The sequence below is a fragment of the Dasypus novemcinctus genome, chromosome 16 (genome assembly GCF_030445035.2).
Source record: "Dasypus novemcinctus isolate mDasNov1 chromosome 16, mDasNov1.1.hap2, whole genome shotgun sequence".
Lineage (NCBI taxonomy): Eukaryota > Metazoa > Chordata > Mammalia > Cingulata > Dasypodidae > Dasypus > Dasypus novemcinctus.
The window spans coordinates 78,859,722-78,880,332 of record NC_080688.1 but is presented as its reverse complement, the minus strand read 5'-3'; the positions used below and the strand labels follow the sequence as shown (position 1 = coordinate 78,880,332).

The window sequence follows — 20,611 nt, the reverse complement described above, 5'->3', positions numbered from 1 at the left end:
ATCATAAATAAATACTGTGTGAATGGAATGCCCACAATTCCTACAGAACACACAAACTGAAGTCCAAAAGGCACAGAGTAATGCTGGTGGCTCTTTCTAGTCAGTTAAGAAACAATAAAAAGTCTGCATTATACTTTCATAATTTAAATACTTAAGTAATTTCCACTTGTAGTACTTTATAACAATGACTTTCAAATTTACATTATTTAAGTACCATTGTAATAACTCAGTGTATAATACAGATATTTTCTAATATCCCATCCAAAAATTAAAAAAAAAAAAACCTCTTCACTATATATATATACATATATATATATATAAAAAAATTATTCTGAAAGACAAAAACATGGAAGAGGGATCTGGTATAGACTTATCAACTCAATTTTTTTCTCACCACAGCTATAACCCCCAAATTAACAGATATACAGCAATAATCAAAAGCAGTGCAAATATCTTTGGAGGTTAGGATAAAACTATAATGCAAAAACATAAAACACAGGAAATAAAAAGGCAAGTACTTCAAGTACAAGGAACCAGTCTGCTTGAGGTCCATCTTAGTGTTTACTGGGGCTTCCTTCCTGCTTTTACTTCTTTCTCTGAAACACATTGGCCAACATGGCACCTGATGTTGTCAACTGGCCCATTTTGTTCAAAAACTTGGTCTTTGTATCTTCACTCACTAAGCTTGCAGCAATTGACATTGAGCTAGGAAAGAAATTTTAAAATTCACATAAAGCAATTAGAAAGCTAAAATATCCATTTTTCATGTCTTTAGTAGCATATCATTTATAAATACATTCTGAATTGGTGTCACAAAAGGGAAACAAATATTTATGAAGGGACCTTTTCATGTACTATACTAGGATAGGAGTTTTTGTGTTCATTTATATTACAGGAAGCTATATGGTGTAGTGGTTAGGAGCCAAGTTTGGAACTAGACTGAATCTTGGCTCATTTACGGTTGTATGACCTTGGGCATGTTATTTAACTTCTGTTTCCTTATCTGTATAAAGGGGATAATTCTGGTATCTACCTGATAGGGCTATTTTTACGGATTAAATGAGCATAAAGTATTTAGCAAGGTGCCAGGCACATAATCGCTGTGTTAGTAGCTATTCTTCTTATATTCAGCATCATTTCATTTCATTCTTACAGCAATACTGGTAGACAGATAGTATTCCTATTTTCACAAATAAGTGAATTAAATCCCAGTGAGATTTTGTACCGTACTGACAACAAATCATATGATACTATTACTTTTTTGGGGGACATATGTCCTGAATTGCCAGTAGCATTAGTTTCAGTCAACAGTTTCAGAACTGTTTCTTGTAACTTTCTTTTTAACCGAACTGCTGGGTAAGGAGTAAAGCACAATCTAAAGGACTACTAAAGATTATTAATTTATTACAATACTGGGCAGAAGGAGATTAAGCACAATTTTTTAGTAACCCAGCAATTGTGCTACAATGAATTCAGGAGCCAGTGCATTGGCTGCACTTTGGCCAAAGTGCTTTAGATCTCTCTGATTCAGTTTCCTCATCTATTAAATGGAGATTGCAATTCCTATTTTAAAAAAACCCTGAAGATTAAAAAAGATAATGTGTTTGAACATGTCAAAGACAATGAATAGAAAGCTACAGGAGTTTAAGATATGTTTATTGAATTTTCATGTGAAATGTGTGCTGCCACCAAGGACTTCTAGTTCTGTGTATCTTTTAAAGGTGTGCATTGTGAATTACTCAAGTAAAAAAAACCCAGCCACGGCCTGCCTTCAAAATCTCTTCTTCGCATTGCTCTTCTGCCAGGACACTAACCTGGTCTCTCTCCTTGTGTCTTGGACTACTCCGCTCTCTTCCCACAAAGTAACTCTCTATAAGGGTCAGTATTTGGCTCTTGGTTCTTCAATTACAAAACTTAACCTATTATATCAAAAGTTCCAAATATCATTTCTATAAGGATGAGTACAAAATATGTAATCACTTCTTCCCTGAAGGGGAAGAACTATTGTTTGCTAGAAAAAGCCAAATCTCAAATGTTTTATTCAGACACAAACTTTAAAACTTACTCCCCATTTTAATTTCCTCATTGGCCATTTTTCTCTCTTCTGAACAGTAAGTATAATGACTCCCTCTCTTCTATTTCTAACCAATCACCAAATCCTCTAGCTTTATTCTAAGAAACAACTCCTCAATATTTTCCTTTTATTATCCTTGCCAATACTTTACAACTGTATTATTCTAACTGTCTTGGACCTGGTCTCCTTGTACTATCAGATTAACTTCCTGAAATAATCTTCTTTATTTCATATCCCCACTCAAAAATCCTTAATGGCCATTACCACCTATGAAGTAAAATGTGCTTGAAATTCAACAAACTTAGCAATCTAATTCGTGTTTTTCTACAAATCATCACTGCCCATTTCCCTAGCCCCCTTCAGTCAGGTTTGCCTAGTGCATTGTTCAAACATTCTCAACTTGAAATAGCTTTTTCTTTTTCTATCTGGTGCCTAGCTAACTTTGAAAGCCCAGTTTGTGTCCCACCTATTATGCCTTTCCTTGACACTGTGGGTTTACAGTGCTGTTGACTTTCTGTAGAAAACTCAGTGTAAGTCAAAAGATAGGTATGATTTTCACTTGTATCTAGAAAAAGGGAAAGCATGGATCAGACCCTACTTGAGATAGTATCAAGTTTTAATGACATTCTAAGAGGAGGCAACTATGGTGTTCAGGAGTGTGGGAACAATAAGAGGTAAAACTGAAAGCAATGACGAATGGTCTGGAGAAGTGAAGATTTAGGAAACTTAATGTTATGTTATGAAAGAAAAATTAGGTATAGAAAGCATATCAGTAAAGCTTTATATATCTGTATGCTCTAATGGTACATATCATAATCAACTAGACAGTTTTTTAAAAATGGAGGTGCCTAGGCCTAATCCTCAGTGATTCTGATTTTTTCTATCCAGGGTAGAGGGACCAAGCATCTATTTCTAAAAAGCTTTCCAGTAAAGAAACGCTGCACCACAGCATATTTTGGGGAGAGAAGTTTAAAGCTTTAACAATTTTTACAATGGGTCTAAACCCTACCTCCCCACCCCCAAATGATAAATACCTATTACAGAAGGTAAACATTATAGGAAGGTGGTTTTTAACTCAGGATGACAGGAATTGTCAAAAAAAAGTGGTTAAAAATGAAATGTGCTACCCTGTAAGGTAAGGTGTCATCTTACTGTAAGTTTTCAAGGAAAACTTTGCAACTCAGATCCAACTGGTTGCCATCTCCTATTGATTCTGAATCTGCAGAAGTTCTTAGCTCTACCTTGTCTCTTTAAAACTATTTCTTGGAGTCTCTCTTCACACCATTTCATCTTGCAAATGTAATACCAATTCTTCCCTCTTTGAAATCCCCACTTGATTTCTGACACCACACTACTTTGCCTTCTAAGATAGGCTCCTCTTCTATCTGTATCTTAAAAATTGATCTTCACTCTAATTTCAAGACTGGCTTGCTTTTCCTCTCAATCAGAGCCTCCAGACCAAGTCTTTAATTATCCACCTAAATGTTAATGGCTCATACATCTCAATGAACCGCCTATAGTGTTTTTCTACCTGTAATTCAAAGTTTTCATATTCATCCTCAGAATACTTCTTATATTTCCGTTGTTGTACTGTACCGTCATCCATTTAATGGTCAGAAACCAAATTCTAAGCACATAAAGTGTACTCTTGTTTTCCTTACAGCTCCTAAACCTGCTCTTCAGTAATTTCTGTCCTTTGCATTGTGCTGATATTTCTGATGTAATCCCTCCCCTATTTTCTTTTGTCTTTTTGGCAAATGGTTCATACTTGAAGACACCCTTCATTCCTTCTTCTTTGGGAACATTTGCTGGCATTATTTTAGTGTTTATGTATACTTTGTAAACTTATCTCTTCCACTTTCAAGTGTGAACACTCTGAGAGAAGGAACTATGTCTTGCTCATGCTCATCTTTGTGAATAGTCCATAAGTGCTCGATGAATTTTACTGACTGCAGAATGAATATAAGAAGTGTATCAAAATATACTTCTGCATATATCTTCTGCCAGCAGACCCATGGTAAGAGATACATTTTACATAATGACCCAATAACACACTTACATACGGATAACTGAAACCAAAGTTTCATAAAGCAACACTCAACTTCACTACATGGGATACACTCTCTATTTTTTATTCAGTTCTATTTCTTTGGAAAAAAATGTTTATTACAACCAATTGAATTTAATGATGCATTAATACATCATGACCTGTGGTTTGAAAACACAACTCTAAATTGTTGGCTCTTTGAGGATAAAATCCACATATACTTCATCTTTGTATTTCTTACATAATTCACAGAGTATTTTTACAGATATAAATATCTTAATCTGTATGCACTCTCACTTTTCCTTCCATCTTGAAGTAATTCCTTTTACTGTTCAAAACTTTCCTCTTGTACTTTAGATCTATTATAGACTGGAAGATGGGTAGATCAAGGAAGGCTTTCCTAAGAGGTGACATCCAAGCTTTGTCCTGAGGATGAATAGAACTAGCTAGGCAGAGTAAGAATATTCCTAGTGGAAGTAATCCTCTGTGTAAAGACTTGGGGAGAACAAAAGCATGGTATAATTGAGGCACCTAAAGCTCCCAATTAAGCATTTTAGTCATCCTAGGTTAGATTACCTATTACACATGCTTTATTAGATTATCTTTAACACGTGACTTCAATGCTATTTACATATCTTGTCTAGTCTTACTCCATATAAGTTACTGTATCATTTATTTTTATTATGTTTTTCTCAGACTCCCTGCATAGTACCTGGTACAAAGTATTAATTGTTTGCTGAAATGAAATTCATACATGTGAGAAATTGTATCAGATGACCTGTGATTCCTACAATGTATACTTCCTGTATCATTTACTTGGTATTTATAAAATCTCTGTTCTGTTAAATTCATATAAATGCCTTGACTCCTATAAGACTATAAACATCCTGATGGAAGGAAACATGCCCCAATTATTCTGTTTCTCTCTTGTATCTAAGAGCAAAGCAGAATATTTGTATATTTGACTGATAACATGATTAATCTTTTCACATGTATACTTCTGTTACATAAATAAGTTAAAGATTAACAAATATAATATTGTAAAACTTTAGGTACTTTTCTTACTTTATCTGATGTTTACAGAATGCTCTTTTACTATATAAATATAAAATGTTTCCAAAAACTACTTTTAGAGTATAAAAGTGTAACTGAAAATGAAAAAAAAATTTTTTTAATCCTTGTCACTAAGCTTCATAAATCTAAATGAAGAAAACAGTTCTCCTTAAATCATTAGGAACAATTCAGACACAAAGTTAAATTGTTTCCCTCTCTTGCTCTTAACTCTCCAAAAGAAGGAGTTTTTTAAAAGAATGTTTATGTTCCTGTCATACCAGGTAGCAAGGTATGTCATGTTAAGAGGATTTAGGAGTCAACTTGAAAAGACTCAAATTGGCCAAAGACGGGATAACTTGGTAAATGCAGTGTACTGAATTACACCAAATATATGAGTTTACATGACACTAAAAAAACGAAAAAACAAAAAACAAAACATAACAAAAACATATAACTGCTTAAAGACAGATGAACCAATTCATAATTTTGTAAACTGATAAAGAAAGAGAAAGAGTCAAGCATTTATCTTGCCTTTCCTATATAAACTAAACCACTGAGTAAGAGCAGTAGATATGGGGAAATTTTTCTACACTGAAATATTCTGGCTCATAAATCAAGACGGAATATTAATGAATTAGTGGATCTATGTACAGATCATTAACAGCTGCTAACATCACTGAAAGAGAGAGAACAAAATGTGTCTAATGATGAAAACCTAACCCTCCTCCTATAAGCAGTCTTGCCAAACACACAGACACACAGATATCTGAATCTGATTAAGTCTTTAGATTTAGATCCAACTATGTATTTAAAGGAAATACAGGGAAGGGGAGAGAAATAAATAAATAAGTAAATCTTTAAAAAAAAAAACAACCAACCCATTACCTTGGTTAGATCACTTGATCAGATCACTTAAAAAATAAATAAATAAAGGAAATACAGAGGAACATGCTAATTACAGACACAAGGGGGGCAAGGTGCAATGAGGAAAATTTAGACTGTGGAAAACCTATAGGACAAATGAAACAAGTGAACTGTATGAAGCGATTGAAGGGGAACCTATAGTTTAAAAGAAACTTAAAAGATATATTAACCAATTGCAATATATGGAAATCTATTGGATCCTGATTTAAAGAAACAAACTGTAAAGAAAAAAACCCACGAAATCACTCATGACATTTATGCAACAAATATCCAAAGTCTTGGTAGCTGATAATATTAAGGAGTTATTGTTATTTGGTGTGAAAATGATATTGTGTTTATGTTTTAAAGAGTAGTACTTATCTGTTAGAAATACATACAGAATAGAAAAGGGGGAAGTAAGTGAAGGTACAGATTAAAGAGAATTGACTATGAGTTGATTATTATTGAAACTAGGTGATGAGTATATGGGAATTAATAATCTATTTTTATATTTATTCAAAATTTTCTATAATAAAAATAAGTAAGCATATAGAATATTTGAATAACATGAGAAAAAGTCTGCCTATAAAAATCACCTTTTTTTTTTTTTTTTTAAATGGAAGGTCCATATAACAGAAGCAATCTTAGGAAGCTACAGGGATATTTCTCTCTTTCTAACCCATGAAATTTCATTTAGAATGTGTGTCACATGTTTTTCTTAACTTTGTTCCAAAACTTCTCACATTTTAAACTAATAATCTGAAGACAGCAAATAATCTTGACACTTATTTGTTTGACAAATGAATAGAAGTATTTGCTCTGGTGCTGATTTCATAGGTTTTGTGTTCAGAATAGAAGCCAGCAGAATACTTTTCTTGTTTTAACTTCCCATGGTTAAAATGGTAAGTATGTATGGAGAAGAGATCCTACCACCGTAAGGCTAAAGAAAGGATTCTGACACTCTGGCTACATTTCAGAAATCTCCTTGGAATCTCTTAAACACATACAGATGCCAAGGCTGAATCAGAATGAGAAGAGGGCACAGAGTCTGGGGTAAAGATGAGCATTTTAAATAAATTCTCCAGACAATTTGGATGCAGATGGTTCATGAATTAGCATTTGAGAATCACTGATTTAAATCACTTTCTTGCCTTTCAAATAAATGAGTACAAATTAACACAAAATACAAACTCTATACTTATCTATAGAAAATGTAGAGAAATGAAGGTTAACTTCTTAACACCTTAAAAAAGAAGAATATCTTACCCTTGAGGTTCTTGGACAGTCTTGTTCTCTATTTTTTGTTCACATTCTTTTATCATGGAACTTAAAATAACCTGATTTAAAAAAAGTTACGTTAGTGAAATATAGTTTCTTTAGTGACACACTAAGGTTTAATCTAGTTTTTATTTAATTTTTAATATTCCCATAAATTAATATGTTAATAAAAATGTAAAGTTTTAGCAGTTAATTTGTTAAAGGAATTCATATTCAATTGCCAGACTAAGTGCAGCAATACTGTTAAAGGATTTCAATCCTATCACTTAACTCATTTTGATTTTCACTAACCTTATCTCCAAATCTAACTTTCAGACTCCCTTAGCTTCCAAAACCATCTAATATTAAAAGTAAAATTTATCTTTCTTTATAAATTTAGCATATACACACCCTATGGTCATACACATACATATTATTAAAAGTTGTTCTGTTTCATGTCCAATTGCCTTAACTTCAGGTTGCAAAAAAGCAAGGTGCTCTACATTAATGACTAGAGCTAAGCCCAGATACTTACAGGTGACTAAGAAAACTGGGGATGAGTATCTAAGAGTTAACATTATTCTTGCAGAGAGAAAAGAGTAAAGATGGAAGAAGTGGAGGAATCTAAAGTGTGGTTCCAACTGCTGGCAACCACAGTAGAAACCAAATGACCCTCCTGAAAATTCTTGGGACCATATTCTGGGCGGTCTGGAGGTCACTAAACAAATATTAACTGAGTGCCAGGTATTCTTTTAGATACTGAGGATACAACAAACAAAAAAGACGACATTCCCTCCTTATGGAGTTTATGTTCTAGTAAGGGAGCTAGACAATAAACACACACAAAAATAGGTAAATTATATAGTATTTTAAAAGGTAATAATGGCTTTGGAAAAAAATAAATAAGAAAAAAGTACTAGAAAGGCCAAGGTGAAGACTGTTTCAATTAACATGGAATGTTCAGGGTAGGCTTCGTGGAGAAGATGACATTTAAGGAAAGACTTGAAAGCAATGGAATGTTTTAGGCACTGGAAAGAGCCTGAGCAAAGGCTCTGAGGTGGGAGTATGCCTATGGTATTCTAAGCAAGAAGGCCAGAAGGGTGAATGCAGAGTGAGCAAGGGAGAGAGTAGACAATGAGGTCCAAAATGTAATGGGGATCCTATAGTGCCTTGTAGATTATGGTAAGGACTCAGGCTCTTATTGATAGAATGGGGAACAAAGGAGTGAATTCATCTGACATACTTTCATAGGATAAATCTGCTTCTGTTATGGGGATAGATTGTAGGGAACAAGAGTGAAAGCAGAAAAAACTATTAGGAAGCTCTTCTAAGGTAGAGATTATGGGGCTTAGACCAGGGTGGTAGCGATGGAGTTCTTGAAAACTGGAGAGAAGCCAAGAATGACTCCAACCATATTAACCTGAATAACTGGAAGAAAGTGTTGCCATAAATGGAGACTTGGAAGACAGTGAGTGGAGAAGGTTTTGGGAGAGAAGATCGAGAGATCATTTTTGCAAATGTTAAGTATAAGATATCTATTAGACATTCAAGGAAAGATTTGAAGTACGGAATTGGATATGAGTGGTATTTAGGGGAAAATTTCAGGCTGGAGATATAAATTAGAGGACTAGATAGGTTTTAAAGCTATGAGAATGGAATAATATTGAATTAGAAAAAAGGCCCCAAATTACGTCCTTCAAATCAACAATTATATACTAATAAATTAAATAATTTAGATAAAATAGGCAAACTCCTAGAAAGACACAAACTATCAAAACTGACCAAGAAAAAATGGACAGTGTGAATAGACCCATAACAAATGAAGATATTGAAGTAGTAATCAATGAAGTCCCATAAAGAATAGTGTAGGCCCAGATTGCTTTACTACTGAGTTCTACCAAACATTTAAAAAAGAACTAGTACCAGTTCTTCACAGATTCTTCCAAAACCATGAAGAGGGAACACTTCACAAATCATTTTATGATGCCAGTTTAGCCTGGTATTAAAGCCAAAGACATCACCAGGGAAACTACAGACCAATATTCCTTATGATTATGGACACAAAAATCTTCAATTAAATAGTAGCACATTGAATCCAGCAAATTTTAAAAAGAATTATACACCATAAACAAGTGGGATTTATTCCAGAAAGGTAAAACTGGTTTAACACCTGAAAATCAATTAATGTAATGCAAATATAAATAAAATTAAATTAAATTAAAAAACCCATATGATCAATCATCTCAAAAGATGCAGAAAAAGAATTTGTTGAAATCCAACATGATAAAAACACTCAATAAATTGGAATAGAAGGAAACTTCTTTAAAATAATCAAAAGCATCAATGAAAAATACATAGCTAATCTCATATATTCAATGATGAAAGGCTAAAATCTTTTCCCCTAAAACTAGGAACAAGACACAGATATCTACTTGTGATGCTTCTATTCAAAATTGTACTGCAAGTTCTAGCCTGAGCAATTAAGCAAGAAAAAGAAACAGTACCCAAGTTGGAAAGGAAGAAGTAAAACTACCTTTCTTTGCAGATGACATGATCTTATAATATAGAAAATCCTGAAGAATCCAGAAGAAAACAGAGGTAATAAATGAATTTAACAAAGCTGTGGCATATAAGATAAACATACAAAATCCAGTTATATTTCTATACACAGTAATGAACAATGTGAAAATGAAATTAAGAAAACAATTCTATTTATAATAGTATTAAAAAGAATAAAATACTTGGAATAAATTTAATAAAAGAGGTGTAAAAATAAAAAAAAGATTTAAATAATACTCTCCAACATTCATGGCAATATTCCCCAAACTGATCTACCAATTCAAAGCAATCCCTATCACAATCTCAGCAGACTCTTTGTATAATTTGACAAGCTGATACTAAAATTCACATGGAATTTTAAGGGATTCTAAATAGGCAAAACAATCCTGAAAATGAAGAATAAAGTAGAAGGGTGCACATTTCCCAATTTTAAAACTCAATACAAGGCAACGTCAATCAAGGCAGTAGGGTGTTGGCACAAGGATAGATACAGTATAAATCAAGAAAATAGAATTGAGAGTCCAGAAATAAACCCATACATCTATAGTAAACTAGATTTTGACAAAGGTTATCAAGATCATGCAATGGAGGAAAGAAGACTCTTTTTAACAATGGGGCTAAGACAACTAGAATAGCAACATGCAAAAGAATGAATTTAGAGCCTTACTTCACACCAAAAGCAAAAATTAACTTAAAAGGGATCAAAGACCTAAATGTAAGATCAAAAACTATATAATACTTAGAAGAAAACAAGGGGTAAATCTTTATGACTTTGGATTTGGCAAAGGATTTTTAGATACAACATCAAAAGCATGAGCAACACATACATGATTCAATTCATATAAAAGCCAAATAGGGAATTCTATAGAGAAAGAAAGTAGATCAGTGATTACTTAGGTCTGTAAAGGGCTGTGGGACATGGAGTGAGAGGGGGTAAAAATGTTCTAAATTTGGCTGTGGTAATTGTTACACATATCTGTGAACACACCAAAATCCAGTGAATTGTATATTATGTGAATTATATATTAATAAAGTAGCTTAGAAAAAAAGAATCAAATATTCAATCCAGACTTGAAAAATAACAATATGGAGAAACCTAAGGATGGGTTTAACAGGAGACTGGGTAGAGAAGAAGACAGGATTAATGAAGTAGGAGAACGGTTAACAGAAAATATACAAACTAAAGCACAGTGAGAAAATACAATATTTTAAAAGATAACTGGTGAGAATTTCCCAACACTGTTGAAAAACCACCAATTCAGAAGTCAAGAAGTTTGGCAAATATCAGGCAGGAAAAATGCAAAACAAAAACTCAGTTATGGGAAGTGGACTTGGCCCAGTGGTTAGGGCATCCGTCTACCACATGGGAGGTCCGTGGTTCAAACCCGGGGCCTCCTTGACCCGTGTGGAGCTGGCCCACATGTAGCGTTGATGCCCGCAAGGAGTGCCGTGCCACGCAGGGGTGTCCGCCACGTAGGGAAGCCTCACGTGCAAGGAGTATGCCCCATAAGGAGAACCACCCAGCGCGAAAGAAAGTTCAGCCTGCCCAGGAACGGTGCCGCACACATGGAGAGCTGACACAAGATGACGCAACAAAAAGAAACACAGATTCCCGAGAGAAGTGGACAAAGAAGAACATGCAGCAAATAGACAGAGAGAACAGACAACTGGGGGGGGGGAGGGTAGAGAGATAAAAAAAAACAAACACAAAAAACCCTTAGTTATAACATTTAGAGTATTTGAAAATTAGTGGCAAAGAGAAAATAACAACCACAACAATTTTAAATGCAAAAAAATAAAATAATAAAACATATTTGATTAATCTAAAAAACAAGGCAAGAAAAAATAACACAAAACATGTAGATTAAAAAAAAGGGTTATTTAGTAGATATAAAACCAACTAAAGAAGTCATTATAGCAAATGTAAATGAGCAAAATACTACAAAAAAAATACTAAGAACCTAACTGTGCTGCTTATGGGAGGATACACATTGAATGGAGAAGGATGGGGGAAAAATATATACATATAGCAAATACTAACTAAAAGAAAGCTACATTAATGTCAAACAACATGGACTTTAAGAAGGAAAGATTATTAGAAATAAATAAGGACCTTGAGCACTGATGAAAGGGTCAGTTCAATGGGAAAACATAACAATCCTAAATCTATATTTATCCAATAATATATCTTCAAATTATACAAAACAAAAACTGAAAAAACAAAAAGGAGAAATAGACAAATCACCAATTAAAACAGGAAACTTTAACACATATCCTTCAATAGCTTATAGAACAAGCAGTTCACATGTAAAAAATTTAATACAAATACAGGGCAAATGAATCATGCAATTAACAAACTTTACCTAACTGGAATATACAGAACAGTGCAACCAACTATGACATTAAATATTCTTTTCAAATGTCATACTGATCATATGCTGGCCAAAAGAAAGCCTTAACAAAAATTCAAAGGACTGGAATCAGAGTATGTTCTCTAAGCATAGAGGAATTAAGTTAGAAAACAACAAGAGAATGTAACTAGAAAGTTCCTAACTGCCTAGAAAGTAAACAAAGAGAGGGAGAGGGAGATGGAGAGGGACCGGGACCAGGACTGGGACAGGGACCGGGAGAAAGTCTAACAATTCCAAGTGCTGGCAAAGATATGAACTATAGGGGTACTCCTACCTATTGCCTGTTGGGTTGTATATTGTTACCGTTTCAGAAAACAACTTAGCAGTAGTGGGCAAAGATGAAAATGTATATGCCATACAACTTGTTGATTCCATTGTTAAGTATATCCCACAAAGAAATCTTTGCACATGTGCATCAGAAGACATGTTATAACATTGTTTATAATAACAAAAAACTGAAAATACACATGGTTACAGATAGAATGAATAAACAGTGGCATAATCATACAAAGGAATAATCTGAATGAAATCAAATTATGAAAATAAGTGAACTACATTTACAAGTATTAATAAGGCTGAATCCTATATATGGAAATATATTTTACAATATATTTTATATTTTAGTTGAAATAAGCAAAACAATATTTTGTCTAGGAATAAAGAGAGGTGGTAAAACAATAATAAAAACAAGGTATTATAAAAAAAATTCAGGGTAGTGGTCACAGGAAAAGGATATGATCAGGGAGGGACACATATAGTTTTTAGGATATCAGTAATTTTCTACATCTTAAGCGAGGTAGCAAGAACATGGATGTTGGTTTAATTATTATTATTGATATTATTTTGAGGCACTGGGGCTGGGGATTGAACCCTGGACCTCATATATGGGAGGCCAGCACTCAACCACTGAGCCCCATCACCTTCCTAATTATTTTTTAAACAATATGTAGGTACTATACCCTTTAAATATTTATTTTATACTTCATAGTATAAAATGGTATACTCTTGACAAAGGGAAGAGAATGTGCAAAGGCATGAGAGCAAGAAAGGATGACAAATTGTCAGACTAGGGTAGAAAATTACTTTGGCATGGTTGGAGTAAGGTTATCAAGATGCACAGATGTCAGATCATAAATGGCCTTGTTTGAATAAACTTTTAAAGGATTTTAATAGAAGCATGACATGAATGATTTATACTATAGAAAAAGTTCTTTGGCTATAATGAGAATAACTGAGAAGGAGAGATGAAAGATGGGAGAACAATTAGGAGATACTAGAATGGTAGGGAAAAAATGGAACAGATTAGAAGTATATTATGAAATTTTAAAACTAATTGAAAAAATTCTAAGTTGTGTACTGGGTATCTGACCTAGGAAAAAATCAGTCTGCCATTAGCCAAAATGGGGAAAACGGAGAAATAGATTGGTTATTTTAATTTGGGGGACTGGCTATCCTGAATTTGGTATGACACTTGTGGGACATCCTGGAGGGATGTACAAGTAGGCAGTTAAAAATGAAGTTTTATAGTTGCAGAACACAATCAGGGCAAAAGATGAAGATTTGTGAGACATTAACATGTAGATGGCACATTAGATGATAAAAGTGTGGATAAAGTTGTTTACAGAGAGTAATTTCTAATGAATGAAAAAAAAATAACCATACTGTGGCAGCTTGATGTTGTTTATGAATTTAAAAATAGCTCAAGGATTGTGTTTGTAAACTGGTCTGTTCCTCTGGGTATATTGTATAAGACTCAGTGGTTTCACTTTTACCTTATTAAATCAAGATTAGGGCTTTTATTTGACCACTTCGTTAGGCGACTTGGTTTGAGTCCCTGTACCCCCTACCCACTTTGTGGGCTATATAAACAGATGCTCAAAGACAGAGAAGTAAATACACAGAGGAGAACAGAGAGGGTTTAGTTTTGGAAGCTGGAGCCCCAGGGAGAAAGCCAAGCCATTTGCCTGACAGTTTATAGCTGAAGAGATCAGAGCCCTGAACAGCTGAGAAAGCCTGGAAAGAAATGAGCCTGGGAGAGAGAGACGAGCCTTATGCTACCCTATAGCTGAGATGGAAAGAAGCTGGGACCACAGAGCCTTAGGAGGAAGAGGAAGGCTAAACCCTCACAGAAACCAGCAGCCATCTTGTCCAACACGTGGCAACATACTTTAGTGAGGGAAGTTAACTCTTTATGGCCTTGTGACTGTAAGCTTCTATCCCAAATAAATACTCTTTATAAAAGCCAACATATTTCTGGTATTTTGCATCAGCACCCCTTTGGCTGACTAATACACATATTTAAGGGTGAGGAAAGAAAGGGAATCTGGGAAGAATTGACTAGAAGAGAAAAAATAGGAAGAGAATGGTATCCCAAGAGCCAAAGGAATTTCGAAAAACAAAATGCTGCAGAAAAAGCTGGAATAGTAGGTATAAAAAAGTATCCTTTCAGTGTGACAATTTGATCACAACTGATTTTAGGGACAGCAGTTTCATTGGATTAGTGTGATAGTTATCAGTGAGATGTACCAATAGGCAGTGTGAAAGTTGAGAGAGTAAGTGCAGTCTATTGAGAAGAAAGAGATTTGGGGAGGATAAACAAGGGAGGTTTTTGCTTTTGTTTTATTTATTAAGGGAGAGTCAAACATCATAATAGGTTGAAGAAAAGTGGGTACAAAAACAGGCTGAAGATATAGAATAGGGGATAAATGACAAAGCAAGAATTTGGAGGAAACAGAAGAGGAAGTAGGAAGACAAATGGAATGGAATGAAAAAGTTAAGAGGAAACAGAGATAGAAAATAAAAATGTGGCTACTGAGAAAGTTGATGGTCAAAGATAACTAACAGTTTATAATACTTTATGGTTATAAAGCATTTTATGTATATTATCTTAAATTCTCAGAATATTCAGTGAAGTGTGTTATATTCCTACTTAAGAGAATTAAACTGAGGCTCAAATATGTTCAAATGAGCTGTTCAAACTCATTTAAACTGGTAAATGAGTTTATTTACAACTGGTAAATAAATTAGTAAAATAACATTGAACTAGGTTTTTAAAAATTAAGCAGAGCACATCATAATCAAGTTCCACACTAAGAAGAATGAAAGTCTGTATAGGAGATATCAAACATGAACATACATAGCACTGACAATCACAGTGGCTTAGCAATCACAGTAGTTTACCTCATGCTCTGGAGAAAGATGTTCCATGTCAGTCCGTAAACATCTGAGACCAGGTAAAAAGTGATTAATCATTAAATCCTCTGAAATGACTTGAGAAAAGGTAGTTAAGGGAATTAAAATAAACTGTTGTGGTCCAATAGAACAACAGTGGTTAGATCTATGGAAGCTCTAATAAATGATGTTTATAGCCTGCTGACTGCTTGCAGCTAATTACACCTCCCTCAAGTATGACTCCAGCCTGTTGAGCTAGTTACATATCAAGAAGTATTGTGTTTATTCCCCCAAACCTATTTATGTCAGTAGTATTGTCCTTGGCACATTACAATAGTTTAATTGCACTATGTAAATGTATGAAATAATGAGTGTGAAAATTAAGTCATATAATTTTCTTAAAACATATATCTTTCCTTCATTTCTTGCATTAATCATCCTTTTAAACAACCAAGTATGCTCTTGAATGAATTAAATAACTTTATATTCAAAAGAATCAAGAAAGCAGAGGTATTTCTCAAGAAAATAAGTCAACTTGTTCATTCTCATCAATCTGGCACATTCTCACCTTATCACAGTTGTTAACCTTTTAAGAAAAGCTTCATCTAATATTATACCATATTAAAATGAAAAAATGCCAACCAGTTTCTTTATAAAGATGAGTTTTAATCAGTTTTTTTGGGGGAAAATAAGTGATAAATTCATTGTAATTAAGGTTAAGAAAAAATATAACTATTGCCTTGAAACAGTTATAAATAAAAATGATCTGTAATCAAAGCTCCTATAATGGGTACCAAATTACATAGGGTATCCTAAAAATACAAAAATCATTTGGTTGAACCAAATTCCTGTATACATATAGAAGGCTGCAACCTAATGGTTACATAGTCTTGTTTACTAGAGGTGGGTGAGGTGCCACCAAGATATAACTGAGAGTGACTTTGGATTAGTAGTTAAAAAGTATGACCAAGAGAAATATGGGCATGAATTAAGAAGGTGAAGATGGTTTTATGTGAAGGTAAGAGGGAGGCCACTGTCCTTTTCTTCTCTTTCTACTCAGTTTGGTCCTACATTTTCCCCAGGCAATCACAGAATCTTGTGAGTTGGAAGGGACCATAGCAGTCATTTAGTGCTATCTAATAGTAGGAATCACCTCTCTGTCATCAATGACAGGTAATGAGTTTCATAAGAGAGATCACTATGTTTTTAGATAAATCAATTAGAAAGGTTTTCTTATAAATAAAATCAGCTCCTCTGCAACTTCTGTTTGTCAGTGTTAGCTCTGAACCTCAGTTATAGTGTGCCTAACCTTTCTTTCTCCTAAGAACCTTTAAAACAATTGTCAAGTTATCTTTTCATTCCCAAGTCATCTTTTCTCTAGGTTAAACATCTCTTAACTCCTTCAAACATTTCTTTAACATGATTTCCTGACTTATTAATCCTGAAAGTTACACACTAGTTTTTCTATGTCAGTCTGAGAGGAAGACTGTTGTGGTCTGATCAGCTCAGAATGCAACAGAAGAGCAGAAAAGATTTGGACAATATGGTTTTATTAATGGCCATATTATACTGTTTGACTCATAAGTTCTGACTCATATAGAACTAACAGTTTTGTACTTGAACCAAGACTATCGTTAAGACAGTTCTTCCCCTTACTGTATTGGTGCAAAGACTTTTTATTGTATGATATATTCTGTGTGTATCCAACCACATAATAACATTTCTTCTACATAGGCTTCTATCTCTCATTAGAAACAACTGTTTTTCCCACTTGAAAATTTATTTTATGGAGCTAAAAATTTTGATTTTACTTTCCCATTTTCCTTGAGGCATATTCTTTTAGGAATTCTCTGCTTATGCTTCAGTTTTAAACATCTACAGTCCTAAAGTCTAAGGATCATGTATAAAACATATCAATGTTTTCGTTTTTTGAGATATAAACTTTAAAATCCCAATATTACTTTCTTACAAGAGTCGTGTCACTTCTCCATTACTAAAGAATTCTTCCTTGCCAATTCAGAATATCAGTTCCTTTTTTTGCTTCCCCTATCTTGTATAAGTTAAAAATGCAAACTAGATAAATCAGCAATGAGAGTTCTGCTTTTAGTGGAACTAAGCTTAAATAGTGTATGGATAGTTGATATGGATAGTGTATGGATAGTTACTATTATGAAGTATTAGAATTTGGTATATCTGTCTACTTTATAATCTATATTATTAAAAATACATGGCTGATACCCTTATGATTAGGTAATTTGTAAATTTCCAAAATAAAACACTCTCAACTATGTATCCAACTTCAAGTTTCAAAATTTCGAAAAGGACAAACAGCTCCTTAACATAAAGCTCTACTTTTTGAACCCTCTGATTTATTCTGCACAAAAAACAACCTTCATTGGTACATTCCAATCAAGAATTCAGTGCCAATGAGTGTCAGTGATATTTGAAACATAATTATCTTATTTAAAATTATCTGTTCACTTTGCTTATTACTTCAAACTGGTATATAACAATGTGAAACCGTTAAGTATTAATCCTGAAACTATCCCTATTTTCTCTAGCTTATCCTAAGAATCACTAGGAAGCTCCTTCCACAATTATTTTTCTGTCATAATCATGATTTCCTGATTATATTATCAAGATTGCAATTTATAGTTTTGAGTATTCAGCCTCTAACTCCTCTTCCAAGCTCTTTGTTTTCCTTTTCTAGAATAATTCTGCTTTTTAATGGGAGAGCCTACAAGCTAAGGTTCAATTTGCCTGGAGGGAAGGGTAAAAAACTACTGCCCTTCATTATCTCTACACTCTTATTAGTTATTTTTTGTTTTTTTTTTAGTTTTTTAGTTGCTGTTTATTTTGTGTTTTTGTTTAAAAATTTTTTTTTAAACTAGGGAGATGGCATAGTGTAGTAAAAAAAAACATGTAACGGGATGGCTAATGTTCTTTGTTTCAGTCTAGATTTGCTTTTAACTATAAAAAAAACAAAAAAAGTCACTAAATTTTAAGCCTTGCTTTAATCATTTATTAAATATAGTGGTAGACATGGGCCTAGATGATCTCTGTATTTTCTCTCCCAGCTCTATCATCTTTGGAAATAATTAGCTGAATTGGCCTAAGAGATAAACATACTATTCTGTAGGATACCGACAGTTAAGTATTCTTTGAAAAACCTAAGTGCCAGGATATATACAAGGTTTTCTCTTGATTAACAGAAGTCTCAGCTACTTTGACAAAGTTTTGGGTTAGGAACCTCATCAATGTTTTCAAAACTATAGAACATATAAGCACAGAGAACTTAACTGATCTTTTAAAAATATGAGATGGTTAGAATAGGGCAAGTCAAATCAAATTTTCAATTTTCTAAATGAGTTGAAGAAAAAACAAAAGAAGACCATTGTAATATTGGTTATATAAATATAGATATATATTAATAAAGTAAGGATACAACAGCAGGAAAGTGCACTGTAGGCTTCAAAAAGATGGGTAGCAATATCCAGTCTTTTAGAATCCACAATTTGTAAGTTGTTCACCAAAGCCAACTTATGTAAATGTGGTATAACAACTGAAAAAATAAGAGCAAACTGTTAAAATTTTTATCCAAAACATTCACATACAACATGCAAGTATTTTAAAAATAATTTATAATTTTACTTTGTAACATTTCATCTTAATTCTAGATGATTACAAAAAATTACCCACATCTTGTGCTTTTTCTTATTAGGGAAGAAAGTATCTGAACAAAAGCAACCTGGGATTTGGGAGAAACAGATTCTGGCATTGTCACTAGAACCTAATTATGGGAACGTGTACGGGTCATTTCACCTTGCTGTGATTCCATTTCCCAATATATATAATGAAAACCAAATAAACATACGTAAACCCTCATATGTAAACCTACCTTTTATGTTATTATTCGCTTGACAAATTAGTTTTTTTTTAAAAAAAATCAGGTATTAATACTGTTATTAAACAGAAGATAAATACAGTATTATTTTTCAAACAACACATTATTTAATCTTCACTCCCTCAAAACTATTACTATCTTTAATTTCTCAAATTCTTAGCAAAGAGCAATGTTGAATAGTATTGATGATTGCTTTTTCTTTGAGATATAGGGTTTAATATCCTATATATCAAAAAAAAAGTAAAATCTCAAGAATTTAGACAAACTACTATGAAAATAAAAGTGATGGCCCTAGGGAAGCAGATGTGTCTTAAGTGATTGGGCTCCCCACATTGGAGGTCCGGGGTTCAGTGCCCAGTGCCTCGTAAAGAAACAAAGAAGACAAATAGACACAGCAAGTGCAAACAACAAGGGGATGGGGAGAGGTAAAATAAATCTTAAAAAAAAAGTGATGGTCCTAGTAACATTGATCAATTCAGCAGCAATGAACACCCCCAGTGCCTAAGTTTGTGTTTTCAAAACACCATTTCCCCTAAACCCACTGTTCCTTGGAGAAATGGCTAATGCCAAGTCTAAGAAGGATATGTGTAAGGTAAGTTTAGAAAAGCTTTTCATACCAGAAAAAACAACTGGAGTTATGTCATTGCCAACTTAGAAAGATTCCTGCTTGCCAAAGATGGGTTAGTTTCAACACTGGTATGTAAAATAACTGCAATGGATTGGAACACATCAACTATGTTTAAATCCTTATACCAACCAACTCTCCTTTATTGGTCATACCTTTGGAGGATGCTAGGGAACAAACTCTTTACAAAACAAGTAAATGAAGGGAAAGAATTAATCACTTATTCCACCTTTTCTGTCAAAACTGTATACCTCAGGGTAACCAAATATTTGATGAGAGAAAGTTTCTCTTATAGAAGTACTCCAGACACTGAGTACCTCCTGAGAGGTACTAACTCAACAACATGGTACATACCCAAGACCTTCTGCCTATTTAACCTATCCCTTGGTCCAGGAGCCAGGGCTTATTCTCTTTGCCTCTGAGCAATTAGAACCTAAACAAAGTTAGTTAAATCACCTTCGAGCTTGTACTAGGATCACCTGTATCTGATGTTACACTATGTGGAACTATCATTATTAACTAAAACACCACACATTTTTCTGTTCATTAGTTAGCTACTTATGAAATGTTATTTAGTCCTTCTCCTCATGTTACCAATACAACAAAA

At 33.6% G+C, this 20,611-nt stretch overlaps 1 protein-coding gene across 5 annotated transcripts in view; it reads right to left on the bottom strand.

Annotated features, from left to right (window-relative positions):
• Positions 1-251: 251 nt before the first annotated feature.
• Positions 252-20,611, bottom strand: part of RELCH (RAB11 binding and LisH domain, coiled-coil and HEAT repeat containing) — a 134,207-nt gene continuing 113,847 nt past the window's right edge. For 4 of the 5 annotated variants that reach the window (XR_011646011.1, XM_004467239.4, XM_004467240.4 and 1 more), the window contains 4 exons: positions 18,921-19,037; positions 15,485-15,573; positions 7,344-7,414; positions 383-705 (listed from right to left, as the gene is read on the bottom strand). Coding sequence is in view for 4 of the 5 variants with exons in the window: in XM_004467239.4 (XP_004467296.1) it covers positions 585-705; positions 7,344-7,414; positions 15,485-15,573; positions 18,921-19,037 (398 nt within the window). In the remaining variant the exon portion in view is untranslated. Of the gene's footprint in view, positions 706-7,343; positions 7,415-15,484; positions 15,574-18,920; positions 19,038-20,611 lie in introns of all 5 variants that reach the window. The other variant, XM_004467242.4, reaches the window with a different exon arrangement.